At 41.4% G+C, this 27,761-nt stretch overlaps 3 protein-coding genes and 1 non-coding gene across 6 annotated transcripts in view; 3 read left to right on the plus strand and 1 right to left on the minus strand.

The window, feature by feature from the left end:
• The first annotated feature begins 108 nt into the window (after positions 1-108).
• On the plus strand, positions 109-3,871 carry LOC135487564 (ATP-dependent RNA helicase A-like). The gene is made up of 6 exons (XM_064771373.1): positions 109-267; positions 1,212-1,233; positions 1,592-1,873; positions 2,178-2,303; positions 2,870-3,120; positions 3,715-3,871. Exons 1-6 carry the CDS (start codon positions 205-207, stop codon positions 3,796-3,798), a joined length of 828 nt encoding a protein of 275 aa, XP_064627443.1. The 5' UTR covers positions 109-204; the 3' UTR covers positions 3,799-3,871.
• A 72-nt stretch (positions 3,872-3,943) lies between these two features.
• LOC135487561 (uncharacterized) lies at positions 3,944-11,505 on the plus strand. 2 transcript variants are annotated; one of them, XM_064771368.1, is made up of 7 exons: positions 3,944-6,373; positions 6,874-7,104; positions 7,376-7,702; positions 8,622-8,672; positions 9,056-9,088; positions 9,596-9,674; positions 9,881-11,505. In XM_064771368.1, exons 1-7 carry the CDS (start codon positions 6,310-6,312, stop codon positions 10,644-10,646), a joined length of 1,551 nt encoding a protein of 516 aa, XP_064627438.1. In that variant the 5' UTR covers positions 3,944-6,309; the 3' UTR covers positions 10,647-11,505. The 2 variants fall into 2 exon arrangements, with proteins under 2 accessions (XP_064627438.1, XP_064627439.1); XM_064771369.1 differs by lacking the exon at positions 9,056-9,088.
• Positions 11,506-14,592: 3,087 nt separating this feature from the next.
• LOC135487618 (protein lin-28 homolog) overlaps positions 14,593-27,761 on the plus strand; it is a 168,976-nt gene continuing 155,807 nt past the window's right edge. Inside the window, exons 1-2 of one of the 2 annotated variants that reach the window (XM_064771582.1) lie at positions 14,593-14,658; positions 26,005-26,049. In XM_064771582.1, coding sequence (XP_064627652.1) covers positions 14,649-14,658; positions 26,005-26,049 — 55 coding nt within the window. In that variant the 5' untranslated portion in view covers positions 14,593-14,648. Of the gene's footprint in view, positions 14,659-25,064; positions 25,204-26,004; positions 26,050-27,761 lie in introns of those variants that run through there. The other variant, XM_064771581.1, reaches the window with a different exon arrangement.
• On the minus strand, positions 15,993-16,064 carry Trnaq-cug (transfer RNA glutamine (anticodon CUG)). The gene has a single exon. It is a non-coding gene; the product is annotated as a tRNA-Gln (tRNA).

Consider the following 27,761-nt stretch of genomic DNA (forward strand, 5'->3'; position numbering starts at 1 on the left):
TTCTCTAATTTGTGTACTCGAGGCCTTGGCGGACGTGTGAAAACAATTCCCAATAATGAAAATTAGTTACGGGGCCGGTCGGTCCAGTGAAGACAAATTTGATCAAGATGACGTAAAATTGATTATTGGTATCGATTAAAACGGCCCTTCCTGCCAGATATAAAAGAGGCCAAGAACAGTGAGTTTCATCACAACTTCAAAATCATGACGTTCCTCTGGTTAACTACCTGCACATTGTTGCTTGGCAGTGTCTTTTCAGAAGATGCCGTAAGTAAAACTGTCGTCTTATCAATGATATTTGCTTCTAGCGGCAAACCCATTTGATTACCAGTACTGTATCTATGCATGTGTTACAGTGTCCAGAAACACTGAAAAAAAAATTGTGCCTGTCCCTGGCATAACTCCATGGCAAAGGTAGGTCATCTCCCGTCTCCTCTTCTAACTTGTCCTAGGCCTAAGTCGGAACTCTTCACTCTATCCATCTTATCCTATTGTTGTAAATTACCTAATGATAAGTATGAAATAGATATTAAGTTGTTGAGTTGGTTATTTCGGATCTCTCTGTTGACGACCGGTAGTCACTATTCTTATAAACTGCCAGGTCAAGATTTACAGCCTCTGGAGGGGCAAACCTAACGTTAAACTGGGTATCGGCTGACGGTTTTATCCCACTTTATTCGAAACATCCCGTATCCAGCGCGCTGCGTTACATGGTATCAGTGCGCGCGGCGTTACATGGTAGCAGAGCGCGTGGCGTTACATGGTAGCAGAGCGCGCGGCGTTACATGGTAGCAGAGCGCGTGGCGTTACATGGTAGCAGAGCGCGCGGTGTTACATGGTAGCAGAGCGCGCGGCGTAACATGGTACCAGAGCGCGCGTAGTTATATATGTCTCGGATGACGCGCGCATTGACACTGCCTCGTTCATGTATGTGCATCTTTTGGGACTTATCTCAACTGATCGAAAAAACGGAAAACGGCGAAGCACTCTGACCTACACCAGCATTATGTAGATTTTCAACGCGTTGAATCTTTAAACATATTAAAGGCATGCACAGATACGCACGATGCCTTGTCAGACCCGTACTATCATACTATTCTCCTAAGCAGATGTTACCACGTTGGAGATTGTAGTTTGGGAGTTTGTGTGAAATAGGAAAACCGGACATTGTACAATTCGTTTTCCCGTAGGACTATACTTTTCATTTGTAGCCAAAGCTGGGCGCTATAATAGGTAAGTAGTTTTTTTTATATGCAGATTACTTTAAGATTACATACATGTAACATTGTTCAACTGATGAAGGTCTAATACCTGACAATCAATCATCATCATGATCTTGGATTAAAAACCCTATATCTGATCAAGTTATCAAGCAAAGGCTTTCCGTTATGAATCAATGCTCGGGCAGTACCTACGTGTACACCAGATAATCCTCCCGCTACCTCGCGCTGACTTTCATTTCGGGTAGTTTGTACTTGTCAACGAAATCAAGAACTTTTAAATCAATTCCATGTATAGACGGATCCACTCATCGCCAGGTAGGCCGAGCGAAAAACTTCGAGTGAAAGACATCATTCTAATTCTAATCTAGATAATGGCGGTGTTCTGCCCCCACTTGAAGGTGGAGGCAATGGCGGTGTTCTGCCCCCAATCGAAGGTGGAGGCAATGGCGGTGTTCTGCCCCCAGTCGAAGGTGGAGGCAATGGCGGTGTTCTGCCCCCAATCGAAGGTGGAGGCAATGGCGTTGTTCTGCCCCCAATCGAAGGTGGAGGCAATGGCGTTGTTCTGCCCCCAGTCGAAGGTGGAGACGGTGGCGGTGGCGGTGGCGCAGGAGATGGCCAACTAGGAGGTGGTGGTGACGGGGACCAGCCAGGTAGGACTCTTTGTTTTTATCAACGATTCAGACTGAGCATTTCTCTCAAGGGCCTACTTGTGTATGGCTCTACTTTAATACAAAACAGATTTGCGAAGCAAATTTTGATGACATTCGCGGTGACTATGCGGGAATGATAGTTGCATACTTAGCAAAGAGGTGTGCAGCCCTTTGATTAAGCGATGTCTTATGAGCGCTTTGAAAATGTTCTGTGCGCTGATGTAGGCCTATATCGCTCAGAGGCTATGTTTCATCAATGTGTTTTGGAAACTCAAATAATGTATTGGTTGTTCTTCTGCTTTAGTCAAACTGTGCACTTTTGATGATAACACATGGTGCAGCATGGAGCGCGATGGTTCGGAACACAGATGGAGTTTAGATGCCTCTGGTTCCTCCCCATCTCCCAGCGGTGACCACACAAGTGGGTCAGGTAGGTAAGCAGAACGACTGAGATCGTTTCGAGTAGCTGAGTTTGATCACACTTCCAGAAACGAGGAGAGATTAGGAGGCCAATGCAAACCACAATAAATTCGACATGAGCGCCCGTTTGAAAATGTGACAACACATTTCAATGCTGCATGTAGCATCGTATTTACATGAAATGCACAGAAATGCGAACTGGCGAAAACTATAATTTGGTGTCAACCACATCACACCTAACTGACCACAACCAGCTTGTCTCTGAGTGACCAAAGGTAACCGGTCTTCCCATCTATGCCCAGAGTAGTATTCCAATAAACCAATGCACACGATCAAGAGTTTGACTCAAGTATGTCTCGAGATGGGAGAACAGTGAATCTATAATGGAAACGGATGGCGACTTCGACAGGCATAATGTGCCGGACGGTTATTCTATGTTTGATTACTGTAGTATATTGATATTCACTCAGTGACTACCGGTAGTCAATATACGAGCGATATATACAATGTTTGTACATCGGGATATAATATTTCAGTAAAGTTCGGATGTAACTTTTCCCAAACACATCTTTTTAGGTGTCTACGCCCGATTCTTCGTTGCCGTAGCAGAGATAGCGGATTTTGACCGCTACTCCCTGTTGACAGTCTACAGGACGGAGGAGAAGAGCGACTACTGCCTGTCCTTTTGGTACCAGATGGATGGAGAAAGCCAGGGAAGGATCACGGTGACAGGGGGGCCCAAGAGGGAGCAGATAGCCAACGGACACCAGGGCAAGGACTGGAAGGAGGGAAAATTCACCATGAATGCTGTAGCTGCAGGGCAACCAGTAAGCGAGTTCCAAGCAGTAGTTTGTGATTTTAACGCCGCTGAAGTTAACCTCTCAGAATTTGTAACGAGTAGTGTAATTACGTTGACTGCCCTTAATTTTTTTCTGCATCTGTTGTACTTATATAGCGTTGAGTGATCGACACGACTATGCGATGTGGCGCCGCACAGAATCATGGTGTTGTTTTGCTCAGAACGGTCACGGTGCACTGCGGCGCATCCTGACATAACCAGTGATTTTCAATATACTCCGCCTCTCGATTAGGAGAATCCAGAACCTGTATCTCAGGATGACTGCGGCGCTGACCACGATTGCGGAGTAGCATTATTTGTTAGAAAGCTTCGTTTTGCAAAGTTGGTCTACAACTCACATTCTCATAATGATAGAATAAATATTTATTGACACCGTTAAGTAAATCACCCAGTCCTTCCCCAGTCAATTTTCAAAGGACACTGGGCTCATCCCGGACCAAGTTACCTGGTCTTATAAACAGTAAGATAACTTATAAACCTCGTTACATTTCAACAAAAACAATTAATACGACTTTCGAGAACGGCGCTATTTTGTAACACCGTTGCTAATTCTGCTTTCCAGGTCAAGATTATTGCGCAATATCCAGGCGGGACGTTTGGAGCCATAAACTTGGATGACATAAAGATCACAAAGGGTGCCTGCTAGATGAAGAAGATTTATAATGGCATGTTTTTCTTTGTAATTGGAGCTAGAATAAGAAAACCTCCTATTAACATGACTTGTGTATCGTTTAGTTTGTAAATATTCATGAAAGTTACTTCTCATGACAGCTTTTCTTTCGACTCGGCAAGTGGAAGCTTTGGGGAACTAACATTTTTCCTGCGAATGTGGGCTACCTTACAGAATTCATAAGTTCATTCCGCGGAAACATCGTGCCACGACAAAATCCTGCTGAGGATGATAATGAGAAAATGTGCATTAAGTGTTCAGTACGCCCTGCTACGACATTATAGCGGTCATGGCTCATGCGGACTTCGTCTGATCTGTGTACCATGAATCCACTAAGTATTCTCCCAATTGTATAATACCACGTTGTTGATACTGAGATGATGATGAGGCGGAGGACGACAGCAATGGCGATGACATAGAAGACGACGGTGATTGAATTTATTCGTAGTTTGTCAGACACGTAGGCCTATTACTCCCTTAAGTTACGAAATAAAATCGCGGAGGAAATAATTCGCAATAGAATAGACGATCTTAATACCAAGTTTTTATCAACAATTAGTTTGCTATTCTTTAAAAAAAACCCACTGATGAATGAAATCTCAAGCACACAACCTATCATTAGATAGTTAGATGTTCCAAGAGTGAAGGGTTAAAATCAGCATTCCATGTTTATACCTTAGATGGACCAAAAACCTGGGTTAATCATATTCCATAAACCAACGACGCAAATTAATTTTCTGATATGATTTTTGTATTGCATGCAATTAGCAATCAATTGTTAGAAATTAATCTGATGTGTGGCTCAATTGCTGCCGCAGTTTCATAATTCGTTGATGATGAAAACAAATTTAGGTCGACAGTTGACCTCCAATATTGTTTATATGTTCAAATCTGCTGACCTCAGTAAACAAGACGTGATTCTGCGTTGTAACACGAACCAGTGAGGCCTACGACTTTAAAATAAGTATAATCACGATTAACTATTTAACTATGTATATCAAGTTTTGTTCCTCAGCCTTATACGTTTCTGTTGGCTATATTAGCCTCCACCTGTTTGATATTAGTATTAGTATGAGATTAAACCCGCAACCTGCTACTGGTCAGACAGACTAGTGCTTAGTTCTAATTCTGAATCTAGGTGGTTTTTTAAACTGCAACATAATTATTGTGCCGACGCTATTTTGCCGGTTTGGGCGCGTGTGTTTCACATCGGTCTATTACACGTATACATGTACATGTAAGATAGGATTTTTGCGCCCCTCAACCGGCTCTGTAAATAGCGTCGTCGCGGTATACATGTATGTATCTGCTCAACTCTGGACCACAATGGTGAAAAAACAACTAGCAATATCGCGCAAGGGAGACTATGACAATTTCCAAAATCAACATCAAGGCCGTACCAATGATTCTGTCACAATAATTATCAAAAATAAATCAGAGTATTTGTTGGCAGAGTCAGTTACACAGTAATTGTTGACCTATTTATTGATACACTGGACAAATTTGTTGTTGGGGACTTTGGCCCGTTAAAGAAATCAAACCATTTTAAATTAGAAAATGCTTTAGCTCGTCTGAATTATTCTTTAAGGTTTCATGATAGACCGGGGTAAGTGTAGTCGGATAACAATCTCTTGTTGATATCAGACTATTAACACCAAATTAAACTCTTAGTCTTTGTCCTGATCAATTGCGTTTGAAATGATCGAAACATTTACCCTATTTCGTCGGTAGGAAAAGCTGAAACCATGTGTGTACAATGTATATCAGCCTCAAGTAGTCCTCGTATTGATCAAATGTGGCACTGACCTTTACAAAGATAGAAGGGAAACATGAACAGGGGCAGGGGCATCCTGGAATAACCGGTGGGTTTCAATATACTTTAAAACTTTTTTGTAATGAGGAAGGAGTGAAAAAAGCCTGAATCCCAGGATGGGTCAGGGGAGTCGTCATCCTATGGTAGTACTCGTGTCCCCTTTCCTTCTTGAACTATTGGTCCGACTGCTACTATAATTTTAACATCAGGTAATGAGTTATGCCAGTGGAAGTATGTTTATCATTGTGAACCACTTAATATTCAGAACATATTTACAGAAACATTTCATCAATGTATGTTTTTAACTAATACTTGTAAAAAATAAGACTATTAATTGTTTCTACATTGTTTTACTTGATTACAAACAGTTTTATTTTAGCACTGAGTTATGGCTGCACTAATTTATATGCAATACTTCTTACTAGTAGTCTCATTAATAAACAATGCTGCAGTGAAATTCCTCTGGCCTAATTATTTCCCGCTGGTGGATAGATACGTGTACGCATGCAGCAGAGTAATTCAGGACACGGGGAATGACGCTTGTGGATGCGTAACAGAATGCATCCGCTACATTTAATACGGTGTAGACCTTGTCGCTGATCAACTTCATATGGGTATTTGATGAACGGATTGTGTAAGGAGAATCTCAGAAGCTCAGTGTATATCGAGCCACGATGGGTACATCCAAAGGACTAGCGTTTCTGTTACTAGCTTTATTACAGTCGACAAGACACTCGGGTAGGTGCGATATTACTCATATATTTATCCTTCCTCTTCAGCTGAGGGAAACCCAAAGAAGGGTACTTTCTTAAACGTCTGACCTGATGCAAGCAGATGTCGATTTTTCTTGCCATTTAATGCAAGCGTTTCCTTCACATCTTGAACTATCCTGGTTTCTCTTTGGCTGTCATACCGAACGAGCCCTTACGAAGTTGTCGGCAAATGCTATCGGCATCTTATTTAAGAAAAATAACTCGTGCTTTCCAAGCCCTTCCTAGCAGCGGTAATAGAACTAAACATGGTTGTATATCGCCTTGACTCTTATTGGTGACGAAGTTATGTTGTTCAATTCATAATTGATACCCATGATGAAGTTGTTTATCACTCTATTCAGTTCATCATAACACAAAAAAATAGAACAAAATAAATACGGCTAATGGGTTGAAGGAGGAGAGTATTGTGATAATTCAGCATTAAAGGCACTATAGTCTATACAACATGTCACTTTCCTCTTTCAGATTGCGAACGCGTCAGCAAGTGTATGGATAAAGTAGTTGAATTCAGCTGTCCCAGGAATGAAGTAATCTGGATCAAAGATGCATATTCTTGCAAGAAGTGTGAAGGCACGAAGTGCGTCGGAAGCCGGCATGAAAGCTCCGATGTGAATTTACTCTGGGACCTATGTAATCTACGTGACGTCTGTGACCTCAAGGTGACGTGGTATCGTTTAGATTTGGATTACGAATGTGGTAAGTTATATGTACCATTCTTTCAAGGGTTGTTTTACTTCCTTTGTACTGATATAATGTCTATAGTTCCAGCTGTGTTCCGATCAAAACCGCTGGAGAGCATTATATTTTGTTCATGCACTGATTTTGAGAAACAAACGTGTTCTCATTCCGCAATCTGTATTTCAGCGTTCCCAAACAATGAGAGGAAACACTAAGAAACGGAACAAAACGTTACACCAAGTTCAGGAGCAAAACAGTGTCGCCGGTCATCATCTTCTTTTTATTGCAGTGCCGCTTCAACAAATTCCCATGTACAACATCTGTACCAATGCAGAGATCAAGAAGAATGCCTTTTACCTCTTTAGCCCTGGATACCCCAAGGATCTGTCCAACAATAGACACTGCGAATGCTCCACAGAGTTGAAGAAACCAACTAACTTTAGCGTGACAATTCATCACGGACGATTTCAGTCTCCAGAACTGGAAATAAAGTTGGATAATTTCGTCAGGGGTCCATTAGGCGTCACCAATCTGCCCATTCCTAAAGAAGAATTCAAAGTGGTTTACACAAACAATAAAGATAATACAGACCACCGGCTTTGGATGAAGATATTGGGTGAGTTTACTTTGAGAAAGGACATGTCATGGCAAACCGCTAAATAGGAAATGTTAACTAAAATTTGTAACTCAAATTACGATTTCTTATTGGTAGTGACAACTGACATATGAAATACCACGTCTGATCAAATACGGTTTATATAAAAATGGGATGCGCTGCCGCCTCATCGTATATAGATTCCACCGATTAATATATGGCGACTGAAATGTACTTCGACCGCTTGGAGTCTCAGCTGGCGCTCAAGAGGTCCCTAGAGGTGTTATTGAAAGATTTCACTTCTATAGTAAAATATTTGAGGATACAATGAAGACCAGGGATGATAACCTTCTTTACTGAAAACCTTACTTTACTTTCTTTACTGACCCTGTTTTAGTTTGCCTGTTTCCTGTATAATGTCTGGTGATATCTTTTAATTAAGTGCTATAGGTCAATGTCAACTACCGGTGCATCACCATAATTACCAAAGTGCACTGCATGTGTACAGAAACAATCCAGATCACCGACCCAGGGCAGGTCTTTTTTGGACCTTCCCCTCACGAGTTACTGACCTAATTAATAAATCATAGTGCACAATCATGTACATTGTACCTTTTTCCTTCTGATAATATCAACGACAATTATATCTTGTGCATTAATCAATTAATGCTACATATCTGTATGCGTAATCGGTACTGTGCAGCCATCTTACGTTCGCATTACACATGATGTCAAACCACTTAGAAAGAGGTACAGTGAGATACACGCCTGCTGAAAAGAGTCATATTCATCACAAAATGCATGTATCATGCCGCGGGAGACAAAAATGTTCTTGTGGAAAATGATAACACGTTTACGAGGGTGGCAGGTTGTTTCTGCTGGTGAGGAGTTCATTCCACCTCCATAACTGACTCATAGACAAATTGGTTCTTTTTTTCAGTGAACGAGGACATCACATTAACATGTAGGGATGTGAAAGCAATGCAAGTCGGTAAGTGGAACTGGCAACGGCTCGAGATTGTAAGAGACGAACATGTAGTTACTCACTCAGTGTAGCATTCGTAGAGCATGATTAGTAAGGTTTTGCAACCATAAGAAGTAAGGAAGTCTGTGCTGTCACCAAATCCTGAAGTACTAATTATATTTACGCGACCTTCTCAAATCATCCCTCATACTAAGTTGTAGGAAGAAGTACAATGCTTGGTATGGCCTCATTGCTGTGGATGTCCGTTGGACACCAGGGCACATCAACAAAGAAACTCGTGTGCAGGCACATGTCACAGAACTCTAGCATACCACATAGCGAAACTAGAACTCAAGTACTGTCTAGACTAGTTGTAGGCTTACTTCGCTTCTGCTTCTATTCTCATTTAGGCGGTGGAAGTACGACCAATGCTGGTGCTAGAGGTAAGGACAGCAGTACTCATTATTATAATACATCATACGAACGCTATCATCAAAGATAAAAACACTCTTCACAATTTTTATGTTGATACCATGTTCCCATCGCACGGATTGATTGTGCTTGATCAGTTCTCCTTTCTAGCTGATTCTCCAGCTGCTATATTTTGTAGATGAGGACAGGCATTAGAATGTGATATAGAAATGGCAAGTGCTGTAGTTTCTTCAATATGTATGATCTATGTCTACCAACGACCTGATAAAGAAGTTAGATGGAACTTTGGGGAATCGTTTCGATCTTCCAGTATTATACGTCCTGACAATGCATTATACTGGAATACTGTTGGGCAAGGGGTCCGAGCCAAAACGGCATACACACCTATGCGCCAAATCGGTCGTTCTGGAAATGACGCTGCATCAAATTGTAGGCCGTTTTGGCTCTGACTCCCAATTATCAAAATATGGTATCACGTGCAATATTGTACATGTAGTAATATACTTCGTTACTTTTAGGTTTAACCATAGCCATGATTTTTGTGGGCTGTATCGTCGGTACTTTGTGTATCCTCATCCCAGCTGCTCTCATATACAGGTAAGGATCATTATTATTAAAACTCATTTGACCGATATCACGAAATAGAGCTAAATCTCAAATAATCCCTTGAGCCTAGAGCCTAAGCCCTATGGTTTTTCAAAAGCTCAAAAATGTTTTATTTCCATCTGCGCGCAGCATCTAGTCAAATAAATGATTGTACTTTGTATCTGTCATTCTCTCAGTATCTTTCTCTATTTTTCAAGGAGGAAGAGACGGCAGGTAATCAAAGCTGCAGAAGTTGGGGTCGGCAGTCATGGTAGCAGTAAAGGTGACCATGTCCGCGACAAGATGATGCTGAACCTGTACGGGCCCGAGCACCAGGGACCTAAGCAAAACGGCGGAGTGAAAGTCGCGCAGACGGAGTTAGGTGTGATGAAGGTAAATGATCTGTACGGCTCCGGCGAGGATGTTCCCGGTAACAGAGAGAGCCACGCCTACCAGGTCGCAGGGTTTCACCTGAAGGATAAAGACGTTTGTGGGCGATATAAGAGAGGCAGTAATGTGTACGCGTACGCAGACTTGAAAGGCGACGCCGGGAATTCGCACATGAAAGAAAATGACTTGTATCAACCTACTGAGTTTACAGGTAACAATGGTGGGGGACAGCCAAACGTTTCCACCGGTGAAACATCTCATATGAAGGAAAATGACTTGTACCAGTCAGCGGATGTCGGCAGTGGTGTTTTGCATAACGATGACGACCTCTTCCATATGAAAGAAAATGACTTATACCAACCGACCGATTTCAACGGGGATGGCTACATGAAAGACAATGATCTATACACTCCGGCCGATGTCACTGGTTACAACCGAAGGCCGAGGTCCCTACCAAGACCAAGAACATTACCAAAGCCCAAGGCACTACCGAAGCCCATGAGGAAATCGGAACATGGGGACAGCGATGCTCCAACAACTCTGCCGAAACCAACACGAGTATCTGAGGAAATCTATCAAGATATCGGGCAATAGATTCCTCTAGGCTTGCTTTTACAGTCACGACAATAGGATTTTCTGAAGCATGATTTTATAGAAAAAAAATTCTGATGACGTGAGAGGTCAGTTGTTTCTGTCGAACAGTAACGAACAGTAAGAAACAGCTAGACTAAAATTGATGCTTACCCAAGAGTGTTTCGTTTTGGTGATGCCGAGAGTTCTCAATGGACATAGGGACATAGGATGGCATGCGAACTGAGTAAAATCACGATTGAGTCCGTGGTACTGGTAAGATTAACTGGGCTCTCTCTGGTAGGGCGGTATCAAAATTATAGTAAAGTGCCTCTCAGGACTTGTTCAGAAGTTACAGTACAAGGTACTTAAGAAGCTGAAGTGTAAATTGATATCTTATAAAATTTTGTACAAGTGTATACATTCAGAGTCGGTGTAAAGTGTGTGTAGGACTACAGAAAAAAATAGCGTATTTTTCTTTGTGTTCCTAGTTGGTATCCTAGTGACGATTAGCGTAATTCGAATGCCAGTAAGATGTGGCCACAGTGGTAATCGAAGCACAGAATTTTGTAATAACTATATTTCAAGAAATTTGTGATGTATAAATATTATAGTACTTATATTACAATAATTGCTGTGGCACATCAGAAATGAGTCTGCAAATATAGAACTCGTGTATGTGTATATCCAAGGAAACCGTGATTTGCACGACGATTCCATAACCTATTATCTACTCAAGTCAATAATCTAAACCACAAACTTTCGTGTCTGAAACATACACTGCGTGTTACTCAGAGTTAGATTACCTGCATGCATGCTCCGGATCGTACTCTTTGCCTTCAAGAAGACTTCATTTCTTCAATATGATTACAATGGCGATTTGTATTGTCTTTTTACTATTTTCCTTGCATCCTCACCTACTCGATCGCACCAGGAAAAACGATGCTCTGATTTCGGCTATGGATAAAAAATATGGATTAAATATCCATAAATTCCCCCAACCCGATTGAACCCTTTTACAAAGGCCATAGCTGTTTCATTAAAAACATATATCTCTTGATATAAATTCGATTTAACTCACGCACTGTGCATTGTGCATCTTTGAATCGGGTGACATTTTTATTGTGCCACCACCTACATTCGATAACGACACTGGCAATGTCTCATTTCACGCAATTATTAAAACCGCTCACAATTTAAATCAATTTGACCATCTTCTTGGTTTCTTAGAAAACATTAACACTTAATCACATGGTCTTGTCACAGGGAGGCAATCATTTCATTGGCTATTCCCCTAATGGACGAAGACCTAAATATAGATGTTCCTTTTTCTTTGTCCTCTCAAGGACAAGGTCGAGGGTAATTTTGACCAGTCATATTTTTAAGGAGAGCCGGGTATTCCGTGATTTATGGGTTATAACGGTAACGCGCAACCACTTCTTACGGACTTATTAAGCCAAGTAGAACAATTAGGATCCATATTCTACGTTCAGCATCAATTTTATCCCGAAATTCTAGTTACATCAGCGGTGGAAAGAGGGCACGAATTGTACCGGCTGACTGAAGATGGGGCGAAGGAGAAAAGGTAACTAATTATATATTTGGCGTCAACTTAATTCCTCAACGATACACAAAGAAAAATTGCTCTTCTTTGATGATCATAGCAGAATCGCTCGAAAGGAGACTACAGTCGTAGGTAACAGTAATGCTGGCTAATAATTGTTCATCCATAAGTACATCGTCAGGGATGTTAAATTCATTTGGAGGTAAAAAAATGTCTAAATAACCCATTGACCGTATCTAATAACGAGGTAAAAGAACCTACAGACAATTTCCGATTTCAATGGCGTTCAGCAGACATTTGGATATGCTTCTGATCACAAACTTGAAGTCTAATTGCTGATATTTGCTTCAAGGAATGTCCACAGAAGTGTGGGCGAGGGGCCTTATTGTCGCGTGGTCTATTTGGTTAGAAACCCCTTGACATTTAAGTGCGAGTAAAGTACAGGAGAAGTAAAATTCAAGAGGCAAAAAGGCTGAGGGGTTGCAGGAAGTGTGTGGGCCGTCACCTGGAGCTGTGGATGAACTTCAATTTTTTTAATTTAAGTGCTTGATCAACATCTTTTGGCACTCCTGCTTCATAACAGCCGCTTATTTTTTTTTAATTTGAAAATTTTGTAAAATCTTAATAATGTTCAGGTCTTTTCATAAGTTATTGGTACAGCACATGAATGATAAAGAATAATACAATCGAATATTTCAATGGAAGCTTTAATCAGCATGATAAAAAGAGACGTAATTCTGGTTAATATATTCCTTTTTAGGAGCGAGTACATACATGTTTTATTTGACTCTGATGTGTTCAGTGGGTTCAGCGGTATGATAGACTTTGCACGTTTCGTTGTAATATACGTGTACGGAGCACCCGCATTTTGACGGATCTTCATTCGCATATTCCGCACAAATCGTTAGAATATTTCATGAGTAGTCCTTTCAAGCAATGTATTGAACACACGGTAATGTATATCACGTTACTGCAATAAACGCATGAGTGGACATACTTGTCATCAAAGATGGCGCCTGCCGGTTTCAAATACTCATTTTGGCGCCATCACAATGCATCGATCAACAGACGAGACAAAAGATATCTTTAACACCCCTGGCCAAATATCTAATTGTGACCAGAAAACCATTGTTTCTCTATGGTTAGTTTATAAATAGTTGGTCACTAAGGCTCTTTGCTTTTCAAGCCACGGGCCACCGCGTGCAGGGCGGGGTTTTCTTGGAAACGAGTCAATATTGAAATGGAATCATTCGAAAAAGAATCTATCAGTTGTGACAGATGCGCCCGAAGCCATGGCGCGTGTCTGCGACATCATCTTATCATCCTCGCGGCTTCCAACAACAAAATGCCATTTAAATGCGGATGCAAATCATTAAAAAATTTAATGTACTTCATCGTGACCCCTTTTTTTCACAGAGTAGTTGAAGAATTACACTCCAAATATACCGTTACTCGCATGTCCGTCTCCTGACCCCACAATAGCATTACTCATGTCGCATTGGTAGAAATCTTGCCAGGAGATCACCCACTTCGTTGACCAGCGCCTGGCACACCTCCATTTCCTCTGGGTCATTGGCTACATTCACCAAACACTCGGAACAAGACGTCTAAAATGTTTTAATTGTTAGCTTTTGATGCTGTTGATGGCGTTTTGTAGAGGCTAGTTTGACCCTGGAAGCGCAGGATCCTTGCTGGATGCCGTCCTTGGCTCAATGGGCAAATTTGATTACCAGATATGCCACGAAAATATTCGTTTGAGAAAACCCTTTTATGCACGCTGAAGAGAAGCCATGTTAAATTTAGTGATGCCCGGTAAAAAAAAGTACTGCTCACAATTTATTTTTCCTTGTCCGAGTTCATTTGAGAGATATTCCAGAGCAACGGCTCACCTTTCATCAACAAATTCCTCTACCACTGTCAATTTAGTAAAAAAAATAGTGATGTATTTCGCGTGTTTGAAAAGCAAGTTTGATTGTAAAGTCGCCTTCTTGGCGGGGGCGGGCATCACTGTTGATGTCAGCAAAAAAAAGTATTTTGTCAGGGGGTCTCCTGCACACAATGGTTGGCCTCCCGCGAACAGATTGTCAATGCAAATAATGCGTGCTGCAGGGGACGAGCAAACCCGAATTAAGACATGTATTAATAATATTTTCTGTCCACCGCTCGTTGTTGAATAGAATTTAGGTTATGGTATCTGTAGCTCGTGTCCTAAGTACTCCTGCTACAATAGGAGGCAATGGGAGGGAGCGGTACTCAGTGTTCTCCTCACCATTCACTCAAGCATTTCATTCATGAAAATCTGACAGAAAAAAAATCCGTTTTATTCTCTTGGTTTCCTGACCTCCTTATTGCTGGTACCAAATCGTAAATATCACACAATGAAGTGAGAGGTGGAAATTACGAAACAATCTTGGATAAGCAGACATTTGTATCTCCGTATCCATTCCTGCCTGATATCAGCAATGGTTGGGGGTAAGTAGTATATGTACCTCTTAAGCTAACCCGTGATGGGACATGCCAAACTTATGCAATTTTGCAAAAACTAATCAATAGCCGATGCAGTGACGGTGGCCGATTCAATTCGAACCAATCGAAATGAAACATAGATTGCTAAAAACAAGAACAAAATAAACAGCAGAGCGTAGTTTCGATCTACGGACCTCTAGGTTATTGGCCCAGTACACTTCCACTGGGCCATTCTGCTGCTCCTTAGGGACGTGATCTTTGAAAGTCGATTCTTTTGTTCATAAAGTGTTGAATTCAACGCTGTCCTTTGAGAAAAACAACATGGTGTCAAATTTTGTGGGTGTTATATGGCAATTTCAAAAATGCAAAGACCTCATGTGTATGACTAACTCAAAGATGCAACATCCATTTTTTTAACACGACTGACAAACACCCTTTATCCGCGGAAAAGAGGAGTAGACGACCCAATATACGGCATTAAGTCCAATAAAGAAGTAATATGAATCCGCTTCTGGACGCCCACAAATCTTGGCAACACATGTTTCAGCTCTTTCCCTAATTACCTAAGACTTCTCAAAGTTTGAAAAAAAGTCTCAAAGCATGCACAATCACAGCCAATTCTCGTTTACCGACGGCCGAGTATACAGAGGCCGTTGTTAACAATATGCTTTTTTTCTGCCCCAGCCATCTTGCATTTGGTCTCAGAGGACGTAAACGGACTCCCATCGAAAGTGGTCTTCGCGTAACGTTTAATTACGTAGTCTTTCTGATTGTAAGAAATTAGGTTGGCGGATGGCAAGCACGGGTAGCGAATCTTACTGCCTGGAAGCCACGTCGCCTTAAAACATAAGACCAAAATGCTGCAGAGACAAAACCTGACTCGACCATTTAAAAAGACACCACGCACAACAGTTAGAGTATCCAGTTAAATTCTATGCAAAACACCAGTTTCCCGATCCTCTTTGACAGAGCTTTGGTCATTCTTACTTGATTGCCATTAATGGCCGGAGGTCGGTGATGATTACCACCTTTTAGTCCCGAGCCTTCTTTCGTTCGCTTTCACTAGTTTCTGACTTTGGCTCAGGTTTCATTTAGCAACAGAGAGTGGCGGTATATTCGAATCTGAGATTCTCGAATCTCAAGGCGAAATTAGCGTACTAGTGTAATGTTCGCGTGCAGCCGTACCAACCGAAAAAAAACTCACTTTCGCTTTGCACCGACGTTTATTTCAAATACGAGATGTCAGGCCTATTATATCAATCATGCAACCAATGATTTACCCAAAAAATACATTATCAATAAAAGTTAACAGAAAGCCGATACAGCGAACGGTAAGAGGTAGGTCCCACCGAGATTTGAACTCGGATCGCAGGATTCAGAGTCCTGAGTGCTAACCATTACACCATGGAACCGTTGTGACTGTTCGCCGTTACCTGGTGTAAAACCATAGACATACGCCTGGCATTAACGCAACATATTTACCAGGTATCTTTTTTTAAACCATCACACGTGTACTATATCGTTAACTACATTGTATTATGTGTATGAACAGTTCGATATTTTATTATTAACAGTGTTTTCTACCTATAGCCTACTGCGAAAACTGACACACTAAACTTTGAATATGTACTCGATCCAAGGTATGCTAACAAAATTACTCTCCCAGTAGAAACTACTCTATAAGGAGCATATAAGCAGATGTTACTGCTGACGAATGGCGTCAATTTTTTGTCATTTAGATTTGTTACAATATGATGATAACACAATTCGCGTCATGCATTTGATTGATGACAAAGCGATAACGCTTTTAATTGAATTATAACCATTTGATATAGGGTACATAATTGACGTTGGTTGCAATTGCATGATGATTGACAGCAGATCGACGTTTGTGATACGCATGCGCTACTTTGAAGTCGCGGGGTAAATGCATACATTGTATATACTGTGTCGACGCGATTTGAGTCGGTTGTGATCGCCGGGAGGGGTGCCTGTACATAATGCCTACCTTACGTGTAATATACCTCAGATGTAAAAGATGCGCCTCAACCGGAAAACAGCGTCAATACATTTTTTTTAAACATTGATATTCTTAAAAAGTGTCCATAAAAGGTTTTGTTTAAAAATTTAAACGTTAAACGCTAAAGAAGTACTGCTAATTATTGTGTATATCAATATCTGAATAATATTCAAATCACGGTCCCAAAAGGAAATGGTCGTTCGATGTCATTTTTATCATATCAAATTTTGATAGAAAACGGGTTGGCGACACCAATTTATCGGATGGTCATGAAGTCATGTTTGGAGTCAGTCTGATTCATATATTTAGTAAATTTAATGGAATTGACTACTAGCCAATGCTAACCTATACTCTAGCCAATAAGGCGGCTACGCGACACCGCAATAACGATTGGTCGGAGATCTAGAACAAGTTTCTGCGCAAAAGCGTCCGCTAGTTACTCCTGTTCAGAGACTGCGTCTCGGTAATCACATGGAGGAGCAGTGGTGACATCACCGGTATACATTAAACAATTGATTTACGACACTAGAGCCAGCGTCCATCATGTTGATCGTGACAGACGACACACAGACTAGTGAACCTAGGTTCATTTGGATGAACGTTGACCAAGGTAGGTGCAGGCATTTTCGCACAAGTTCACCCAAAAGAAATATCATAATTTTCGGGGGGATAATGTTTCATTTAGGAAAATATTAAAACTAAATCAAAGTTTCGAGGGCATTTGCATTATCTAGTGATCTTTAAAACAGTTTCTTTACCTGCAGCTTTGTACAAGTGGTTCCGGAGTACACTGAATCTGGCAAGCAGAGACATATTGAGTTTAAATCACGTCCAAAATCACAACACTTCCTCATTCATTTCTGCTCATTATGTTTTTGTTTCATTTTGCTAGTACTATGCCTGTGCATGCAGGAGAGTGCTGTCAGAAAATGGTACTCCAGAAAGATATAAATTTGAATAAACATAACGAAAGCCCTAAATTATCGTGCCATTTCAGAGTAAATCATAAATATTAACATCCGAACTATATTAATTTTCCGTCAGACGAAAGATGTGTGTGCATGTGCACACCTTTTCCTGTTTTCTAGCGATTGTGCCCAAAGGCGTGTCACCGATCCGCCGACAAAACTACTAATCTGTGATTTCAAATGCAAGTACTAATATACGGTACATGCATTTTAAAAATCAATAAGCCACAAGGTACAGATTAAAGTTACATGTGATATCACAAATAATTTTTTTAAAGTTTTGCCTGCCTACCTTCTGTTTAAACGTACGACAAAATATCTTGACTCCTGACCAAATTTTTAACACGCCTGATTGGGTCATATGGCAAAGATTCCGTTGCTAAAATACACCAACACCGTGTGCACAAAGAGAAAAATTAATGACTCAATATTCTATTGGTCATACTCTTAAAAAGTAATATTTATGAAATATAAGCCTTGAGCCCACGATAGGATTTTTCTATTCATTGGCTATGCCGTGCCAATCCTACCAGAAGTGGGCTTATGTAATTTGAAGCTGGGCTGAGTGAGTATGATAGCGCTGTATCATTCTATGTACATGTATATAATGACAATTTCTTCAGAATGTAGGTCACAACCATTTTCAAGCTGCACTTTCAAACTATTGAGCAAGATTCACCGAAAATAACCTATATCGACTTAAAAATTCAAACTCAAAAGATGGAATGTCTAATACTTGTACATGTAATTGGCATTGGATTATTATGTAACTTTAGTTGACTAAATATACATACTGCATACATACAACAACATACAGCAAATATTAGGACCTCAGCTTGTGTGGCCATGATTTCCGAAATTTGATACATATGCATACAGAATATGATAATAAAGTGTTCAATAAAATCACTTCAACATATCAGTTCTCCAGGGTCGTGCTTCACCTTGTTTTAAAGTGCCGTAAGGTCTCAAACATACCTGCAGTTAATCCGTCATCCGTAGAAAGATGGGGGCAGGTATTAGTGTAATGTTGTCTCCCGACCCCCAAACCATTTAAAAACCTCCGTGGTACTCAGACCGCCAAGTGACTAAGAGGTGCACACAGGATGTCTTCTAGAGATGAATGAAACAGGATCCTGGTGGGTGTCAGGAATGTCGAAAGAACAGTTGGTGCAAATGTTGATTTCGTTGAAAAATATTGCTGTACCACTGTCGACATATTTTCAGAAACACACAGCTCTGAAGCACAATGAACTGGGTTATAATTGGGCACCTATATACATGCCTACATGGCAATCATGCCATCATCTGAAAACCGAAATTCACAACATTACCTCCCATCGTAAATAACATGTACATCCTCATCTCATATTGGACAGTCATACAACAAAAACATGGGCCACAGCGGAGTTACTTAAATCGGAAAACAGCGACAACACATAATTCCATCCAACTCTATCGAATCAAACGCACTCCGATTATCAACATTCCTTTTTCTCAATTTTTAAACGGATTGGGATGATGCGATTTCTTTTCCAAAATACTGCGCAGTGAGTGACCCAGTGTCGAACGAACCATAGCAATGTCAACGATTCTTATCAAGAGGGTCATCCGGATGAAAAATTCTATTGAAACTCTCCCGATTCGCGCGAAGGAAATCCGGGATCGTAATAATATCCTGCACCTTGTGTCCCATGGCCACATGCTGCTTTTTTACTATTACAACACTGTTAATTCAAAGCACACGAACGGTTTTTTGCCGTTATGATTAGAAAAGAATATGACCACACAGCATAGTGAAATTTGTATATATGCTATGTCCGTTCAAGGTGTGCTGCCTTGTCCGAAGACTGCTTCACAACATTTCCAGTTATATGCATCTTGCCTATGAAAGTCCATACGTCTATGCCTGACTGGTTATATGAGAGTGTATATATGGTCGGAGGGGTTGCGATCTCAAAGAGGGTAATTTGAACTTTTCACAAATGTAACCATTAATTAGACTGCAGGGACAGTCATTTCACTTGTGCAAGGTCAGCATTGGAGTTTCATCTATCCCATCTCCCGCTCTAAGCAATATCTTAAACGCCCCAAAAAGAGTGTCTAAACAAGTTACAATAGACCTGTTTTTTATCGAAATTTGAAAATCGACTGCGTTATATTGTACGTGTTTTCCTTTCCCCAACCCTAAACATGAACTTCATCGGCGTGAAAGATATAACACTCCGGCTATTGCTAAATGATGTAAGAATCAAGAGTTGGTTCTTTGATCGTCGATTCGGCAAGATGTAGCGTTAACGATGGTGTACCGTGTCACTAATCTACCTATTTCGCCTGCTTTTGACCCTAGATAAAGTTACATCGGGTCACTGGGAACCCGATATGTTAAGACAACGCCCAACTCCAGCGACAATCGTGAGTTTAGCCGGTCTTATGGCTAATTTCAGAAAGTGTTTTTGGCACGATTGTCTTGTGTTCAACAAACTGCATGCATACGTGTATGTACGTGGATGATGCATTCACACTTTCGAGACTGACTCGATACGATCTACATAGGTTTAAGCTGGACTTGCGGTAAATGTAATGCAAAATGTCAAAATAACCTACTTGCAGTATGCTCGCATTTACTAATTTTACCGATCTGAAACCGTTTTTGAATATAAAAAAATCGAGTGAAATCATGGGAATGCACATAATGCAAATTACACTGTATATTCGATCGTGTTTAACATCTTCAGTTTGGAGAGACAATGGGTTGGCAACATAAAGTTGCCCGATGGTCAAAACGTAACTGTTCCGGCTTGGCCTAATTATTAAAGTTGTCTTGGCACGTATATGTAGATCGGTAAAACCGAGTATGGATTGATATATTATACTTGGTATATATTAAATATTATATTGGAATATTTAAGAGCGAATCCTATCATTGCAGTCGAGGAATCAACAGATCACAAAAAGAGTGTCGACAGTTAAGAAACTGACCATCAATCTGCCAAAAACCAAAATCCATCATGACTTCAAGCCACGCCTGATATCAGTTTACCTTCAAAAAAAGGTTGTCGGCACAACGATGAAGAAAGGTTGTATCAAGTTGGGAGAATGTTTTTAGAATTATAATGTCAGAAACTCACCATGATGGCTTTTTGTATGTTGTCCAATTCATCTCATCCATATTTTGTCGTGTTGTTGAAAAAAAAATTATCCCGTGTCTTGCCAATAACTGGTTGAGTCGGAGTCGACAATCACCTTTTATGGTGAGGAGACACTGGAACACGCCCAAGGGTATCGAATATACACAATAGAAGACAGGGCCTTACATTAAAATGTTTTTCATGTATAGATTCAAATATGAAGTGCAAACTTTGCTTATTCATGTCCTAAAATTCCCGTCGCGCATTACCCTCAGAAAAAAATACAAAGTCTATTTATTTTCGTTGGTCGCTTCCGTTTTTTTATGTTGGTATACGAGTATTTAAAATATTGCTTTCCATTCCAAGGTCGCGTCCTCAGAAATTCCAGTGTTAAACGAACAAACTATTTAAGAAAAATATCTCGTTAACCTCAGGCTTTATTTGCTGAATTCAAAGAAAGTACCATATCGCTATATATCAGATTAAAAAAATATGAAAATGGTTGTTTTTATACCTTTGTTTAACTTTTCCGTGACCGCACCTATGGCCAAACAATCACATACATCATTAGTTCCCAAAAGCAACGAAGCAGAATGTCATAGTACCTTTTTAAAATGTCGATACACTAACTGAATGCGGCTAATCCCAAGGGTCTTTAGGGCACCGATCCCCGTGAAACACGTTTCGTGGGGGTATTTAGGCCCAAGCCAGCAAGAGCAAACTTATGTCCACACCGGCCTCTTCCGCACGCCGAAGGGGAGAAAGAAAATATCGATTCACCTTCCATGTGAAAGATGGCGTTGTTGCAGTGATATTGGGAGGCTGGACTGTCGAATCGACGGGAGCTCAAGAATCAATATTTCAATGATAATTTAGTCACGTGCTTCCCTTTTTCCTCAGTGATGATTTTACATGCGTTTATTTGGACACACGTTTATCTTTGTTTATGACGATAAGAATTTTATGAGACGAAAACCTGTGTTCTGCCTCCTTATTTAGGCTCTTTATGTTCCTAAAATGACATCGGAGTTGCGTTGCTAAGAATTTGCTCCTTCCGGCAGGTGTTCTGCCTCGACCCAAAAGATGGAGTCGGTGTACCTTTGCTTCACCCAAGGACCTCGCAACCATCACCAACGATTGAAAAAGCTGACTATGAGAAACACCTCCTGCATTGGTTTCCATTTGGAAGATGGCGTGTTTGTAGAAATTTGCTTCCGAAAGTAGACAAATTCAGTTGTGCAACGGCGGAAGCTGTACTGCCTCTCGTCACGAGAGGGCAACGCGATCACATCTGTTTCAAGGGCGAGCGTATTAAAAATCATATCAATGGCATTCTTTGTCTACCTAAAACTGAGTATCATAGATTGTGTCGTCGTATGATATCAATAGTCTTGGTCTTCCTGCGTACCTTAAGTACCAAGCGTGCGTTTGTCTGACTGTAGTAGGATCGTTAGTTTGCTATATCGGGACATTTTGGTTAGTACAGCGGCTCCTTACAAACGACCAAGTCCGAATTGTTGTGTCATCAAGTCATTTGCAACGCGACACGAGTATTAAAAATCGGCGTCACGCTAAGTCACTGGCGGAATCGCGAAAAGCTTCAAAATCCTCGTCGATACATTTGTTTTGTGCGATTCCAGGAAAAACCCATTGACCAGGCCGATGTTATTTGTAACGCAAAGTGCACTTCCTAATGTTGTTGAGATTTAGGGTGGTCAGTTCCCTGGCTCAGTGGAATTGACCACCCTAAATTAAAAAGAAGGTGCTCAGTGACCCTTCTTTAATAGGACATGGGTGTAACCTTCATAAAATCCCCTTAACATTTTTGTAAGTTTAACACTGGCGGTTCTCGAGTCCACTTCAACCCTTTTGCAGCATTTTGATGAACGAGGCCCACTAGCCATGTCTTTCATTCTCAACTTTTCGCATAGCGTTCTGAGATGGGTCCTCAAGATGGGTGGCTGGTGCAGCGTACTGTCTCTGGGGGTAAGTCTAGCTAGATATAGGTTTATGACATTATATCAAGGGGCAGTCTATAATCGCTCTGCTTTCTTATTTCACTGATGAGACAGGAACGTGCCTGGTCAGGGGTGAATAATATGGTGCCCCTGTCATCGATACAGCTTCAGAGAAGGAATGGGTGTGACTCCAGTTAGGTTTCAGTCCTTCTCTACAAATAACACAGATATTCGTTCAGAACAGGCCATTTCATCAATATGTCACCTGTGACTATCTAGGCCCGGGCCTAGATAGGTCGGTGTTCTTCTTGGTTGATGGGTTGTATTGTTGATAGTTCAAACGACCTGAAAATGTCACACACCAATCTGCCTTGCACTCTTAACGTTGCACGTTTGTGGTTACTCAGGTTGAATGAGGTCTAGCACGAGAAGCGATATCACTTAGATTAGGTATTTTAGGAAGAGTCAACCACATCTACACCTCATGCTGATTGGTCGATAAATGAAATTGGAGCAAGAATTCGCGGTCATGAGGTGCAGATGTTGGTGGTCCTTGTTACAGCCATTCTCGGTAGGTAATTCATCAGAGAGAGATTGTACCCACTCACTAGTTTTTTTCGTAACATTGAATCCCTGGGCAAAATTACATCTTTGAAGTATGCTGTATTTTGATTGGTGCAGTTATCGTGATAGTCCCTTAGCTGTGAGTGTTAAATTGTGCTAACACGTGGCTCCACCGAGCAAGAAACGGCTGATGCTCACTGGAGCTAGATCGATTAAAAGAGGGAGTGCCTTCTTGCTGAGGGCTATCACTGCAATTGCGTTTAAGCGATGAGAGAAAAAAAGTAAGAATTCAAGACTGCAGTTTGTATGTTTGTGGTGTGAGAGGGCAGAGGAGACGGGTGACACTGTCCCTGTCTTGCCTGTTGCGACTGCAGCACTGCATTGTGATATAGAGGGTGTGACTGCTCTATCTGTAGGATTTGCTGCAACATATCGCGGCATTATTGAAATGGTGAAAAACTAAGAGGTGTAATTTCAAGGTTCGCTGGGTTCGTGGTTGTCCTTTATCTTCATTATGCACATATGGCTTTGGGTCTGTTTCTACCTTTCACGGATGCATGTGGTTCACGATTAACCATCATAGCCAATTACATAAGGTAATGAAAATAACAACATCGCATGGAGCAGAAATATTCATATGTAACATTATCTTGGAACCCTATCCCATCCAATGCTTCTGAAGAAGCCATGTTGTGTGACAAAACGCAGAACTTATTTCCACCAACGCCGGGGAACAACAACGCTTAACCACCAATAGAAAGCTTCCAGCGCATCTTAAAGTCCCGTGACCTCGCCAACCTTGAATTAAGTACAGTAATCACTGATCCGTTGTTAGTCCAGCAATCATGCGCATCAATCTAAGGACAATTTCTCCACCCGAGAAGACACAACCATCACCCATCCGTGCATCCCATCGTCAGTGTCAATTTCAGTGAGATTTACCCCTCCGATCATGGGTGTGTGCGAATCCGGGAATGTCCTCGACCAATCCCCCGTATTATCGCGATGATTCAGGGCCATCTTAGTGTTGGAGCTGCCTCGACAGTACTGCGGTGAATAATCAGACCGCGGAACATCCACACCAAGAATGTTAATTCTATTTTTTGCAACCCTTTTCAAGCTTCATTGATTTAAAGAATATTCAGCCGAGGACATCCTTTGATTTTTCTAAGTAGAAATAAACAGTGTGTTACACCCAACACGCATATTGCTGCGTCAGCAAAGACTGCATGAGTTTAAGTGGTTGTTGCCACAACCGTTGTAGTTGTGTATCCATAGCCGACTCGGGATAGCCAAACTGAACTTGCCACATTCCACGGGGAGAAGTAAATGTTTATAATACTGCGATATTAGTTTTCAATTAAACATAACGTAACAAATGGGTTAATATCAAACTCCTCCAAACATCGTCAAATAACTACCGGCAGAAAAGCGTTCTTGGAAATAAAAAGCATGATACAATAGACACGAGAACGATATCACTACTGCCTGGCCTTTTTCCAAGTCTTCTCAGTAGGTTGTAGACCGCATCCGGGAGTCCCGCGAGCACGTGGGTTATACCTCAGTACAATAATATATTTACATGAGATTTGCTTTCAATTTCATTCAGCATTACCCACCTGTACATTCGATGTGCCCGACGTGCATGCATGCATTAGTGAAACTCGCAATGTTAGCTTGAGATTGATTCCAGATTGTGAGACAAAGTGCATATCGTCCAATCCTTAGCCTATCGTACTCCTATTAACTTAGGTCACCACCTACAAAACATTTTAAAAGTAACTACGCAATAGCCAGTCCCGTATTGTTCATATTTCCCCGCTTCTAATTGGATACATGTACATGTATCATTCTCTGGTAGCTTGGATACTTTGATGAAGTCCAAATGGTTATGTATCCATCATATCAAGGTAGACGTTAAACTTTTTATCGCCTGCTAATTTTTTCTATTCTAATAGCCTGTCAAATCAGTGAGCATTATATCTTTTGCTCATTTTGTGATATTCTTTCCAGTGCTGATAAATTTGTTATGACACTAACTGATTTATTTGTTGCGAAACTCATAATTATTTGAAGCCAATATTGAATATAGCCTGTTTTGGTCAGCCAATACTTCCGTAGTGCCAGCTTTTCATGTTTTCCAAGAGTTAGACTTACTTACCATGCTTGCTTATTATACTTCATCCAACTCTCTGCAAACTCCCAACCAACAGAGCAAAAAAATACCAGAGCAGCAGTGTCGTAGGAAGAAGGCGTCGTTGATCATCTTGCGGCTTAGGTTAATCTATCATTGCAATTCCCTGCTCTTATTCCCGACTCCGACCTCGTTTAGGCCTACCAGTAGAGCTGAGAATCCCCACGTATGGGCGCAGTGACTATGCTTCTGCAGTTAGCGGATACACTGCGTACAATGTACTGCCACGACATCCCGCGACCTGTCGCGCTTCATCATGCTCTACAAGTTGCTGTACATTTCAAGCGTAGTCGTGACGTTGTACCCAATGTACAGTGACGTCTCGCCGCGTTCTTGCTAGCAAAAGTGAAATGTGCTTAAAGGTGCATAGGCTACATCTTGATTGGCTTCGGAGATCATGAGGCCATCCTGTTCATATAAATTGTGTACTGATGCTGTACAGGCAACACAGGGGTGTAAGTCCGATGCCCGCATCACAACCTTAACAATTTTATTACCATCACCTCCTTCTTTTCAGATTCCATCGAGAAGTCAAGTGCAATAAAGGGCGTCAAAGGAACAGGTAGGTTCCTCTCTCCTCGATGCAGCACATCAGAATATTCTAACATTCTCACTTGGTTATACTCCTTCAGCTCAAATGTGTATTTTACATCCGTAACAGGCAAGGCTATTTGGGGAAGCCTTTGTAGTCTTGCGGCTTGTGCGGATGTCCCCATCACCGAAATTAAGCAGCGGTGTCCGTAGCTTGTCGGTGGCCTGGGTGGGTGACATGATACAAACCGCTTATGGGTCAGGCTCAGGCTGTTGTTCGGGGATGTTTTCCTCAAGCACATTGATGTAACCATTTTGATATGATCTCGTCTTACCCAGTAACCCGCCGTACACAAGTAACCGAACGGAGGACAACTCAATGGTAATTTCTCGAAAGAACTGCTTTCCATGAGTCGGCAATTATTCCGATTATCAGCAATTTCAGTTGTTTTTCCTCCGGTTTAGTTTTTCGTGTGGAGCTGGCTCTAAGCTATGCGGTTTAGTCCTACCGTCAAAACTTTAAGTGGAGTTTAGATTCATCTGCGTTGACAGTATTCTAATGTTTAGATAAATAGTGCATGCTCATCAGATATATATCGACTTTCAGTTTCGTTGACGATCGTTCTGATCATGTCACGTCGATTGCCTTGATTCTTGCAATCAGTTCGTGATTTTGTCAAATAGGCTTTGCCAAATTTCTGTAGATGAAGCACCCTTTCCTTTCATTATCTGATGAGGACTACCATTGGTTGTGGTAGAATCCTTGAGTTGGCAGGATTGTCTCCAAGGTTGCTGATCAATTTCAGTTACACCACTTCTTGAATTTGAAGAGTCGAGATCATAGTGCTGTCAGAGTTGTCATGAGCGCTATCACAAGTTGGGGCGGGGAGACGTTTGTTTACACAGACTCTGCCGGGCGAATGTCTACTAACCCCTGAATCAGTAGTTCTTTGATGGTCTTTTCAATAGAACCTGAATTGTCAGGGTTATCGTCAGGATCATCTTCACGGACCTTCCTCATCTAAACACTCCAGGGCGGAGTGGGACATCAGCGATACCAAGAATGTCCGAACCTACCACAGTGTTCGCACCGGTTGAATGTTTAGAGTGGATGAACCCCGTTGACATAAAGCTCAGGTGCTTCACGCCTACTGGAAAACGAGTGCGTTGATCATATTACAAGGACAGGATGGACAAAGGAGTGACCTGCAGCCGGACGTGAGCTCAAGGACCACATCGAAGGGAGCAAATAGTGCCAATAGCAAGAACAAGTGCACGCCGAATTCCTGCACTAGATCGTCAGAAGGATGATCACTGTTTAGTATAGTGATTGGGGGTATTGAAAATATGGAGTAAAATATCCGTCCTTTAATCGTGTTGACCTAGACCAAGCGCGAAAAGGGTTTTTGCGCTGTTCAGCTAGATTTTGTTGTGTTGAATACTCTTGGTGATAGTGTCGGAAACGGTTACTTCAAAACATTACACATCATTTGCGAAAAGGGCTCACACGTTTTCAGCCAATACTCTTTTACGAAATACCCTTTTTCGAAGCACTCGAAACAGTCCCTCGATTACAATTGGTTTGCATGAACGCGCAATGCAGCTGCAACTTCGTTATTCAATGTGTTAATCCCTCGCGACTACTCATCATTCAGTCACGGGGTGAGGTCCTGGTGTCGTCATGCCTCGATTCCTTTTTTTGCAATCAGTGGTAGCTACAGGCACATCCACTCCCACAAACAG

This window comes from Lineus longissimus, chromosome 5 (assembly GCF_910592395.1).
Source record: "Lineus longissimus chromosome 5, tnLinLong1.2, whole genome shotgun sequence".
In the NCBI taxonomy this organism is placed as follows: Eukaryota; Metazoa; Nemertea; class Pilidiophora; order Heteronemertea; family Lineidae; genus Lineus; species Lineus longissimus.

Coding starts and splice junctions, on each gene's coding strand:
- LOC135487564 (XM_064771373.1), top strand. CDS start 205: ATGACGTTCCTCTGGTTAACTACCTGCACATTGTTGCTTGGCAGTGTC. Junction 1,874..2,177: donor TGGTGACGGGGACCAGCCAG/GTAGGACTCTTT, acceptor CTTCTGCTTTAG/TCAAACTGTGCACTTTTGAT. Junction 3,121..3,714: donor CTGTAGCTGCAGGGCAACCA/GTAAGCGAGTTC, acceptor TCTGCTTTCCAG/GTCAAGATTATTGCGCAATA.
- LOC135487561 (XM_064771368.1), top strand. CDS start 6,310: ATGGGTACATCCAAAGGACTAGCGTTTCTGTTACTAGCTTTATTACAG. Junction 7,703..8,621: donor GCTTTGGATGAAGATATTGG/GTGAGTTTACTT, acceptor TCTTTTTTTCAG/TGAACGAGGACATCACATTA. Junction 9,675..9,880: donor CCAGCTGCTCTCATATACAG/GTAAGGATCATT, acceptor CTATTTTTCAAG/GAGGAAGAGACGGCAGGTAA.